At 30.0% G+C, this 12,968-nt stretch overlaps 1 protein-coding gene across 4 annotated transcripts in view; it reads right to left on the bottom strand.

Moving 5' to 3' along the window:
- Positions 1–7,812: 7,812 nt before the first annotated feature.
- The window catches only part of LOC105256068 (TGF-beta receptor type-1), a 35,648-nt gene continuing 30,492 nt past the window's right edge, over positions 7,813–12,968 (bottom strand). For 3 of the 4 annotated variants that reach the window (XM_011265714.3, XM_011265715.3, XM_011265712.3), the window contains exons 4-8: positions 12,304–12,537; positions 10,518–10,751; positions 9,512–9,852; positions 8,771–9,010; positions 7,813–8,503 (exon numbers count right to left, since the gene is read on the bottom strand). In XM_011265714.3, coding sequence (XP_011264016.1) covers positions 8,381–8,503; positions 8,771–9,010; positions 9,512–9,852; positions 10,518–10,751; positions 12,304–12,537 — 1,172 coding nt within the window. In that variant the 3' untranslated portion in view covers positions 7,813–8,380. The remainder of the gene's footprint in view (positions 8,504–8,770; positions 9,011–9,511; positions 9,853–10,517; positions 10,752–12,303; positions 12,538–12,968) is intronic. The other variant, XM_011265713.3, reaches the window with a different exon arrangement.

The raw sequence follows: 12,968 nt of genomic DNA, 5'->3' as shown, positions 1-12,968 counted from the left end.
CGGACCACTATGGCGTTTATTAGTAGGATCCGTTTAGAAAAGCCAGATTGGTGATACCCAAAACATACGAGTTTTCCATTTCTAATCATGCACCTGTAAAATCGTTAAATCTATTTTTTATCAAATTTTTCTTACGTTGAATGATTAAAAATGTTGTATGGTAAGATGCCGTTAAATCTCATCTCATACGTTGGGCTCCAACAATCTCGCATTTCCAATTACAAATCAGAAGTTAATAATAATAATTAATAACATTAGGTACGTATATCTATTAACAATATTAAGATCCATCCACACCGCCAGGCACGCTTTATACAGCGGCAGAGCAATTAATTAATTGATTAAACAAGGTTTTTACTTTATAAATCGTAGAAAATTCGATTCTAATGAAAGATGAACGCGTTGTAAAGAGTTATAGAACGACGTACTGTTAGCCCATTATTAACAGAGAAACGCAGAACGATCTCGATAGAGCCGATTGTTGTATTCGAGTCACGAGACATGCGAGATACGATATTGCGATCATATAATTTATAGAAAAACGGTAACTCATGGGATCGTCGGTGCTTTCGCATGTTCGTGACTTGTATTAACACTATAGATCATTTCATTTAGAGAGGAATAAAGTATTTCAGTCTTTCGAACATGTATCAAATCAAGAAACTTTCTCAGGAAAAAATGTAATCATAGAAAGAGTTGCTGCTCTCCATATTCTCATTTTTCGTTAGTTTTATGCATAATTTGGAATTTTTAAATATTTCATTTTTATTACAATCAATGTATGTATTTTGCAACGTTAGAGCTGATTCATTATTTCTTATTGTTTCTATTATAATGGAAGCCGACAAACTTTTCCTATTTCAAGATAAACTTTTTACAGCAACAATCTTCTATAATAACAACTGTAATCGCGGTATACTTGAAAACAGATGGAAAAAATAGAAAATCGAACAAATAAAAGAGACGTGACATTACAAATGTTACGAGTAATTAAAAAAAAACGATACCATTCACCAACTCACCCATCTGTTATTACGAAAATTACAAGTGCTCGCTCTATCATTATATGTAAGTTGTCAATAAACATTTACACCATTATGTACAGAGTATTATACAATAAAATGGGAAACACAGAGAATAAAAGTGATGATATAATGATGATCAACAAATCATCGATAATAATATTAATATTTTATACATGTGTGTGTGTGTGTTTAAGAGGTGTATATGTATATATATGTATGTACATGTGTGTGTACATGCACGCATACATATATATATACACACTTTATCTAAATTAATAGCGTGATTCAAAACAAACGAAGAATTAATCATAAATACATGCAATTTAATCTGAAAGCTTTCCCGTTTTTTGTTTAGCTTAATTTTTATTTGCATCAAATAATACGAAATAAACGGAACAATAAATTACAAATTAAATTAATATTGTAAAGAAAGGAGACAATAAATTATAGCAAAGTTATATAACAAACTTTTTCAATATTTAGAATTTCACATATAACGCAACTATTTATTTTGACCTGATTAAACAAATATTCGAAATTATATGTGTAATTCATTTAACAAAGTTGTATAAACTGATTTTTTTTGCAAATAACTCTATTAAAACAACACAAAAATTAATAAAAAAAACAAGATAAATTACAAATAAAATATAATTATTATTAGACATTTGCTCAATGATATGAAGAAAAAAAAATATATATATTATATATAATATATATATTTATATATTAATAATAAAAGTTGTTTCTCTAAAAGTGTCTTTATAATTGTTCAAAACTCATAACATTTCTTCTAAACCATGCAAACAAATGAAAAATAATTTTTGGTCTATAAATCTTCAGCAATTAGCAATAATTATTCGTATAATATATAATGCGTAAGGTCATCGATTAAAAAATCGCACTGTTCTGATTGAATCGTTACAAATACTAAACATTCTTTAATCATAAGACTCAATAGTTTCTCGTTAAAGACTAAAATTATCGTAGTATAATTTTTCCTATCGAAATAAAAATACCTTTTTACACAAACAAAAATAGAGGAAAAGAAAATTTCCTTTCCATTATAAAATACAATAAACACGTTACTTATAAATTAAATTATATAATCAAACGTGACAAAACTGGTATTAACATATTGACAATTACCGGTATTAACATATTGACAGTTACTATGTTTTATACATCTATAATTTCCTTATTTGTAAAAGAAACATTTGCGAAGCTAAATTTTATAAATACAGCCGTATTACACAGCAGACAAGATTAGAAATAGATCAATTAGCATAGTATTAATATCGATTCCGTAACTCTCCGATTTTTCCTTTTTGTCATATAAAATAAGATATCTCTAATATACTTAATATAGCCTTTTTCCATAAAATGTATACACATGTACTTAATATATAAAATATCTATAATACACCTAATAATATAAAATATCAGGACAATGCGACTTTCTCCGATAACAAGTTTCTCCTTTTCACCGGTTATCATTATAAACACTGGTATCTAAAGCGTAAAACAAAATAGACGGTGAATCGTCTTAAAGGTACCAAGTTTCTTTCCCTCTAGCGGAATCGATACGCGCATAAACTGTCGCGCGTGCAATGTTCTCTTCTAATTTATTGTTACTCTTTTGTACAAGTATGTATGGGGGAGAGGGGAGGGGGAGAAGGAGGTTTAAACAGTAAGGAGCGGAAAAGGTAGAAGGTGAAATATCATTTGGCAGTTCGGCATTTGTCGGATATAAGTCAGACTGTTTGATGGTTCAGCGACCCAGTTGCAACCTCGATGATACAATTAATTATCAAGAAGAGACCAGAAGTGACGTTAATATCGTCGCCCGGAAATATAGCTGGCGATGGATACGAATGTGTACAAAGAGGAAAAATATCTTCTTATTGAATAACATTCAAGTGTATTGATTTTAATTAATATCATGATTCGAATTAATTTTTGAATCTCCTTTATGTGTTGGATATGTATTTTCTGATAAATATGTGGATTAAAAGAAATCTGCAGGGATTTATCTTCTGTTACATCTAATCCTTAGTCTTGAAACTCAGATATAACGTTTACAAAATGTACAAGGCTGGTGTTTTAACACGTGTGAGTCTAAGATATTTTTCCTTATTTGAGAGCGAATGCGGCTCGCTGTGGAAATAAAACATATATTACTATTTCATTTGTTTCTCTCGTTTTAGTTAATACTCAGTCAGGTATTGGCACAGAGAGTTGTACTAGCAGTATGTGGAAACAGCTGCGGGGAACATATCGAGCCGTGGCGTTTCATTGACAGATCTGAGCACATGGAGTACAGACACGTTAAAAACGTCACCGCCAAATCTCATCAACGGACTATAGTTATTTACGTATGATAAATTAATCTACATGTCACATATAACAGGAATGTATGGGAGCAAGCAAAGAAACGAGACTCCGTTTTCAGAGTGACATTTCATTAGAACCTGCATGATGTACACGCATAATATTGCCGGCACTATTGTCTTTCCGGTTTATAGCCGAATCGAAAATATTCTTACATGTAAACTTTTATTTGTTAAGTCTAGAATGAAACTTAGGATCAAGATCAAGTTAAAAATTTCTCAAGAATAAACCTCCGAAACTTAGTACTTATTCTAAAAAAAATGTTAGGAAATATGTCGAAGATACTTAACTACTTTTAAAACAGCTCAATCTTACTTCTATTTCCACAATGATTGAAAATGATTGATAATATATATAACAGGAAATTATTAATCAATTTAGGAATTTAAATGTAAACTTTTAAATTAATTTTGATAGCATGAAAAGGAATAAAATAAGATATAAAAAAAGAATTATACAATAACGTAATAGGAAAATTGATGATTTTCGATTCAATAATAAATTCATCTAATATCAATAAATGAAAAACAAATTCATAATATTAAAGAATTAGTAAAATAATTTTAATAATCAAAAATAATTAGAAGAAATTGACTTCTAACTTCAAGTTAAAGAACATAAAAATAAAACTATCCTAAATTAGTATTGGGATCATTAACTTGAAGATAAAATAATAAAAATGAATGTCTCTCTGATTTCAATCTTAATTAATCATTATCTATTAATTGAATATTAATCGAACATTAGATTCTCAGTCTTTTAGTGAATTGTGATCCGCGGCGAACATATAACGTCACTCTATTACAATCGAATCATATGATTCGATGCTTTTGTCTCATCTTGCTTGGCAGAAAAAAAGAACATTTTCTGTAATGAACGACTCAATTTCTAGAAACACATTTTGTCTATCTATGTTCATACATCTCCATTTAAAGTAAAGTGCAGATTGTTCTTAATTTATAGTTCAAAAATAATTTGTTAAATAATAATAGCATACAATTTCAAAATATGTTCAATGACAATAATATTTATAATAGTATTTAAAATAATATTAAAAATAATAACAAATATGAAATATATACATGTATGTATGAATAGATACGTATATAATTTTCAAACATTAATAGAAGTTAGTACATTTTTTTAGTATTGTATTTTTTAATTATTGATGTCATTAGATCTCGCTCAAAGTCTATTCAAATACTATAAAAAATTCTCTGAACTTCTAGATATTTTTGTTTAAAATTACAGAACATTACAAAGATATTTTGATCAATTTTCTAAAATAAATTTTTTTTATTATATATGTTTCCACGTATATCTTCATTTATACGAAAGAAAAACACAGAATCACTTTAGTTTCAAATGATATATTTGCGATATTGAATCGCGATTTGAAATGTATTGAAAAAAATTGAATAGATTCGATGATTAACGTTTCTTACTTGCATATTTTCATTTCTTCATCATTAAAAATTATAAAGAATATAGTTGCATATTCAATATTTAAGAAGTCCTTGAAAATTTTTGTGATTTTTCCATGTTTCTCTAAAGATATACCCTTATCGATTTTTAAGAAAATTATATATTAAAATAATTTTTTTGCTATAGTTACATTTCTCTTTAGCATTTAAAATATTTACATATTTGTTAAAAGATATGTATATGTGTGTGATTGTTTATATTAGATTATATTAATTATATTATTAAATTAAGAACTATCTGCACTGATTTATATAAAGAGCTAAAGCGCGCACTCATATACATAAAACTATTGCAACTGGATCGGAACTATTGCGACGTAAAAACGGAAGAGGAAAATTAGCGTGACGTTCAATCGACGTCATCGGTAAAAAAACAATATATAAAAATACGATTATATGCTCGAAGGATCCTCCATTCTTTCTCCTATAATATAATAATAATTGTAACTTCGCAGACTTTTACTTTGACTATTGGATGACGAAGATTTTCATTTTTCTGTGTTTTCTCTTCCGGGTTCTCTTATATTTCACGCAACTTTACTCACCTGTTTCCTTTTACTCCAAATTAATCGTTTTTCATATTTCTTTCTCACTTCGTCAAAAGTATACACTATACATTATTACGATATAATTTAATTATTCGTGGAAGAAGAGAAGAATATGCTCTATTCTTCGCGAATAAACAAGTAAGGAGAAACAATCTCTCCTCTTCTTCGCCGATAATTTTATAATTATGTTTCGCAGAGAGGCATTCCGCGCGTATGCATACTCGTCACATTCTCTCAATCTCGCAGTATACCAAATTTATACCTATCTCGAGCACTACGATTGCTTTTCAACTCACTGAAATACAGCGCATAGATGTATATACGAAGTTTATCCGACGCTTTTTTTCTTTAGAATCTTCATTTTTAAAAAAATGTACAAAATAGCATTTAGCAAAGCTTTTTTTAACCGATATAATGTATAATGTAATTCAATGAAAATAATCTAAAAAACTTTTAAACGTGGTTATGCCAGAAAAAACCAACTGAAAATATTATTTTTCTATTATAACGAAATTTTTTAATATTATTTTATAATAAGAGTAAGATCATATTATAAATTAAAAAAATTAATAAATTTTATTTATTTTAAAAATTTATTTTAACAAACAAAGAAGTTTTTTTTAGTGATCTTAGCTTGTTCTTGTTATTCAAATTTATTATATACTATATTTTTTACATTATAAAATTTAAAAAAAATTTTTTTTATATTTAATACATATAAAAAGCTATTATATTGTATAGTCTCTTATAAAACAATGCATTGTTAGAAATGATCTGGCAATAAACAAACAAGTTCAATAAAATATTTGCAAAATCCACAAATTATATTTGTTTCATACCAGTTGGTTTCTTCTTGTTTATAACTACGTATACTCTTCTAATATATTCTCTCTCTTCATCTAATATATTTAATTAAAATCTTCATCTCTTTGCTAAATTTCATCCCTTTATTTCTACCACGCAAAAAAATAAATCCCCAAAAAAATATAGATTTTTTCAACGATTCCCTTTTTATTCCGCTTCTTCTTCTCTTTTTTGTATCAATCAATCCTAGTCCAGCTCCCATTTAATTCTCGCACGCTTCTCATACACTCATGTTCCTCTCATGCCACGATACGCGTGCTCTTGAATTTAATTTCAATGTTAATCTTTCAGCGTCATAAAGGAAACATACTTCGAAAATCCCGCTGTACCTCATTGCGCCTTGCATCATCTTTCATGTGATTACGCAAAAATATTTGTTTTGAGCAAAACATTTGGATTCGTGTCTACTATACTAAGAGTATACGTGTAGGGTTGATAAGAAAAACCGGATGTCAAAAGTACCATGATACTTTACACACGGTGGACATTCTTGTTCTTGCAGTAATATCAACATCCAAAATTTTAAGGATATACGCTTTCAATGGCTTTTTTGTTTTCGTAACAAGAACACCACTTTATCCAAATTGTTCAAATTTATTGAATGCCTATCAATCGTCTATCAGCCGGTTGTTTGGTTTTTCTATCTACCCTGTATAATCATTTTAATCGACAAAGTCGACACTCTTTTCGAAAAGAAGGCAAACTAAAAGATATGCATATTTCTTTTATAACACAGTGTATGGTATATGATCTTAATATGATTTTAGTCTCTGCACGCATTGGTAAAATAGCGAATCTCTACAGTAAATTTTCGAAACCAAGATAGAAAATTGTCATTCCGTTGTAAAAGCTTTTCTCACACATATGGTCTATCAACACGTTCAATCGGAGCTGAGCTGATACATTTAAATTTCATGCAATATCCCGATTGTTTCCGATGAATCATACTCATGCGAATGTGCCCAACATTTCATTGAAGTAATTTATTTACAAAATTACTCAAATAAAATGAATAGTTCGGTTAATCGAATCGATAATATTCTACTAACGCAAATATACAGAGTGTCCCAAAACTCATAATCAATCTTTCAAAGACAGATTCCTGGGATCATTTGAAGACGATTTTTCCTCAGCGAAAATGTCGCCATCATTTTTTGCATATTCATGATTTTTGTCATCATATATCTTTGCAATTAAGCCTTAAATTAAAACTCAACTAAAGTAAACTCTATTTAAAATTAATCGAAGAATGTGGTTTTGTTAATATTTTATTTCTACAAAGCTTAGTTTACGAAAAACCCCTTATTTCCAATCACTTATAATTCGAAAATTATTAGTGCCTCGACATTTTCGTTGAGGAAAAATCGTCTTCAGATGATCCCAGGAATCTGTCTTTGAAAGATTGATTATAAGTTTTGGGACACCCTGTATAATTATATATATATATGTATATATATTAATATACAAATCTATTGTTATTCATTAGTATTAATTAATAAACATTGCTATATAATCAATTTGTATACTTCATTATTTAATATTTCAATAGTATCATTGTGTATAATAAATATGCAGCAAAGTGTGCGTGCATATGTGTTTGCGCGTGTAAATTTGTGCGATGCATAACCGAATGATCGTTCGACTAACCGAACGATTTTCTTATCGATCCATTCGCTCGAGTAATTGATCATCGGGATTAAAATAATCATGTTTTTTTTTCTTATTTTTTGTACGCTATCAATCGTTCAAATCGACCAACACGCTTGAAAATTCGTTTTATTTTCTCTGCTCATAACTTGCCACAGAGAGTCCAACTTGATCACTAATCATATTCGTACAATATTCTTACTCGAAAATCGAGATCAATCTCGCATAAAGGAATCCCATAATTACTAGTCGGTCTTTCTTCCTCGAACTAACTCTCGGAGAATATCTCTTCACACTATCGAAAATTCTATTCTATTGCATCGAATTTTCCGACAGCAACATATCAATCGAAATTTTTCGCACATATATACCAATCGATTTTTAGTAACTCTTCTATCGAAGAGTTCGGCGAAAGCTTAATCTACTTCAGGTCCTCCATTGCGCCATAATTAGCGAGCGATTTCTTGATCCTGAGTGCGGTCAGTCTGGCAGCGGCGTTATGATACCAACATTCCTTCATTACCTTCGACATTACCTGCAATGCCTAAAATAAATAAAACGAATCGTCAATTATATAATTATCAATTTCACTTTACATTATATAAAAATAATTATATACTTCTTATACCTAGAATGTTGGTTAATTTTAAATCATATAAGTAAACATACGACGCAAATAATCAAACAGAAGAAATTATCAATTAAAAAGAAATTAAACCAATATGATTTAATTTATTTTCCTATGCGCAAAGCAATTTTATGCGCAAAAGGCTATGCATTTAAATTACATTTTTCATCCAGATTGACTTACTTCGATTGACTGCCATCGATTCGGAATCGACGGCCGTTGTCGGTCCATACACACGACTTTCCGCATTTCCTCGATAGTTGGATCGGAAGGCACCAAATCGTAAAAGGGCAGCTGATACTCATCGTGAATCCCGCCGACGTTGCAACGCCTAGCGATCTCCCAAAGGATCAGGCCGAGCGCGTACACATCGGCCCTCTTGAACGAGTCGAAGTGGTTCATGTTTATCGTCTCTTCAAGAACCTGAAAGCAGAAAGCGTTTGCACGAGTTACTGAAGAGCCGCTTTCCTGATCGAGTGCGCAAATCCACTCGAATTATCTTGGATATTTTTATCTTCGCTGATAATTATTACCTTTGCATGTATTTTTACCGAAAATTTTTTTCATGCTTAAGTATTGCTCTCTCTCGATAAAAGATCCTCTTTTATTAATCATATATAATTTTACTACTGTTTCTCATTTTTTTCTAACAAAAACAAATAAATCTTTGATGAATTAAAAAAATTTATTAATCCCAGATTAATTTAAAAATGAATTAAATAATTGATAAAAAACGTTTCAATAAATATGTTCTTATCAGAGAGAATATATGTGTTCATAATATCAATATTATTAACTTTGACTGGTATTTATTATTGCAATCATAATTAAATTTAAACTTTTTTTTTTACTTTTCTCGAAAATAGGAAACACAAGTTTCTTTATATCTAGAACCTCAAGATAACTTTCACAAGGTTTAATTACCTCAGGTGCCATGTATCGCTTCGTGCCGACTCTGTTGTTGAGCTGAATGTCGACGGTATCCGTGATTACGTCATGCCTGACAGCTAATCCGAGATCGCCTATGGCGCAGGTACCATTGGTCTTCACAAGGATATTTTTTGACTTCAGGTCCCGATGAGCGATTGCCGGCTTGCCTTGCGTGCCGACTATTTCCATATGAAGATGCGCCAAGCCGGTAGCGATTGACAAGGCCATCCTTATCATACCGTTCGTGTCGACGGTTGATCTGTTGAGGTAATCGAAGAGCGAACCCTTCTCGTGATAATCTGTTATCAGCCACAACTGTGTCCACGTACCGTTATCTACAAAAGAAAAGAATGAAAACGCAAATCAATCTCGATTTTTTTCCAGACTTAATTTCATTGATATGGCTTTCACAAAAAAATGTCTCCAAAAATAAAATGTTTTCAGTCAAATATTATTTCGATATTTTTTTCTTATATAATTGTTCAAGATAAAATTTACTGTATCTATTAATCTTAAAAAAACTGTATTACATTCCTAATTATTAAATTCTTAACATAAGATTGCAATGATTCTTACTCATAAACGGTTTAGAAATTAATATCAAGAACAATATACAGAGTGTACAATTTTTTCCCCCCAAGATTCATTAAATAATTAATCAGATTTAAGTATTACAAAGATTTCTGAAAAGATGAATTGTTTAAAAATTAACACAAAACAGTTTATTTTTTTGCTTATCCAAATCTTTATACATTGATAACGAGAAAGCTTGTCTTTTTATTGGCGCAACTTTACTCATTAATTACTGCTTTATTAAGCATTGTGGAAAAAAATGCTTCAGGACTTTTCGACTCGGTTTTTAAGGAATAACGCTATTTGCTTAGTGGGAGCTTTTTAAGCTACATCCTGTATACAACAATTTACAGATTTTTTTTTATTTTTTCAAGATCTTGCCAGATTTAAATTTAAATGTAGAGAAAACGGGGAGAAAATGCAATACCTTTGTTATCGGCAGCGATGAAACCTAGAATGTTGTCGTGCCTCAACATCACCGTTTGATAGATCTCCGCTTCCCGAAACCAGGACCTCTCCTCGCGCGAACTGAAGATTTTCACAGCGACGTTTTCGCCGCGCCAACGACCGCGCCAAACCTCGCCAAAGCGACCCTTTCCGATCGTCTCTACGAGCTGAATCTGGCGCGCTATGCTCCGTTGTACCAGAAGCGGCAGGCCTACTTGAGAGAGGATGGGCATTGGAGAACGTAAATTTCAGTATGATTAAAGATGACTCACGCGCGCGCTGCGTTGTTGGCGGATCATATTTGACCGGGAGACGAATAAATTAAGCACGCAACAGCGAATTTTTATATAGAAAATATATTAGCGAACAAATCAGATGTTGTAGTGATTTAAATTTCGCAAATTCAATCATTCAAGCTTATAAATTTTCATGATTCACGTACGCGTTACATGCTAGTATATAATTATTATAATTATATCTGGGAGACAAGTATTAAATGCGTTTAAGAAGAAAACATTTATTAAAACATTATAAAAATTATTGTAAGAATATGCATATTTTAATTTACTGTAAATTACTTCATGCTTACGTATAATTAAATTTAATGTAATTATCAATTATATATTTAACACTTAAGAAACTGAAATTAAGTATTAATCCTTTCGTTTATATATAAAATCTTAATTTTTTACAATTACATAAAGTTAATTAAATAAAATTTATATATAAATATAAATATTATAAATTTATATAAGAAATTAATATATTTGCTGAGAAAAAAAATAATTGAAAAATTAAGCTCGCAATTTTCGATATCGTTATTACAAATTAATTATTTGAATTCAATATTTTCTGAATAATTATTGAATAATTAATAATTATGAGAAAGGAGATATTTTCAAGATTTGCTGTTGCCTTTTAACTTATCATTCAATACTGAACGACCAACTTTAATTTAGTTTGACCTACAATTACATAAAGTAAATTAAATAAAATTTATATATAAATATAAATATTATAAATTTATATAAGAAATTAATATATTTGCTGAGAAAAAAAATAATCAAAAAAATTAAGCTCGCAATTTTCGATATCGTTATAAATTAATTGTTTGAATTCAATATTTTCTGAATAATTATTGAATAATTAATAATTATGAGAAAGGAGATATTTTCAAGATTTGCTGTTGCCTTTTAACTTATCATTCAATACTGAACGACCAACTTTAATTTAGTTTGACCTACAATTACATAAAGTAAATTAAATAAAATTTATATATAAATATAAATATTATAAATTTATATAAGAAAGTAATATATTTGCTGAGAAAAAAAATAATCAAAAAATTAAGCTCGCAATTTTCGATATCGTTATAAATTAATTGTTTGAATTCAATATTTTCTGAATAATTAATAATTATGAGAAAGGAGATTTTCAAGAATTGCTGTTGCCTTTTAACTTCTCATTCAATACTGAACGACCAACTTTAATTTAGTTTGACCTACAATTACATAAAGTAAATTAAATAAAATTTATATATAAATATAAATATTATAAATTTATATAAGAAATTAATATATTTGCTGAGAAAAAAAATAATCAAAAAATTAAGCTCGCAATTTTCGATATCGTTATAAATTAATTGTTTGAATTCAATATTTTCTGAATAATTAATAATTATGAGAAAGGAGATTTTCAAGAATTGCTGTTGCCTTTTAACTTCTCATTCAATACTGAACGATCAACTTTAATTTAGTTTGACCTACCCGAGCCGCTGCCGCTGGTAGTCATTTCCAACATATCCCTGATGGTGACGCCGCCCAAAATCGGCCGGTCCGGAGCCTCCAGCGAATCGTCCGGGAAGTGCCTGGCCGGTCTCTTTTTGGTCATGTGTATATGATAGATGACCATAACGATCACGCAGATCGCGCATATTGGCAGTGCTATCGTCAAGGCCATTTTCCAGGTGACCCACGTCGCGTCGTCATCGTCCGACGACACTTTTGGCGAAAAAACAAGTTCGATTATTATTTGTACGTGGGAAACACCGACGGAGAAATTTCAATTTCAACCGCGGTGCATCACGCTTAAATGATGCCGTATGCCATACATCATTATGCCAGTGGTATTCAACTCGTGACACGCATACTCCCGGATGCGTGCCACGTACTGTGTCTCAAGGTTCGCGGGCAAATTATGTGGATGCGCAAAATTGTCTTAAATGCAGCTCCATTATGTAATATGGCAAAAAACTTGTGACTGTCTCTTCATATGTTGGCCATTTTTCGTCAATGATTATATGATATTATCTATGATAAATTGTTTTTTTTTTTCTCTTTTCGATTAACACTCATATTTGGACACGAGCGAAGTTGAATACCACTGATTTTGAAAGCGAAAAACTTCGTGGGAGTATTGAACGAGGTCAGTA

The sequence above is a fragment of the Camponotus floridanus genome, unplaced genomic scaffold, assembly GCF_003227725.1.
Source record: "Camponotus floridanus strain SB8 unplaced genomic scaffold, Cflo_v7.5 scaffold17, whole genome shotgun sequence".
NCBI lineage: Eukaryota > Metazoa > Arthropoda > Insecta > Hymenoptera > Formicidae > Camponotus > Camponotus floridanus.
This window is presented reverse-complemented; position numbering and strand designations above follow the sequence as displayed.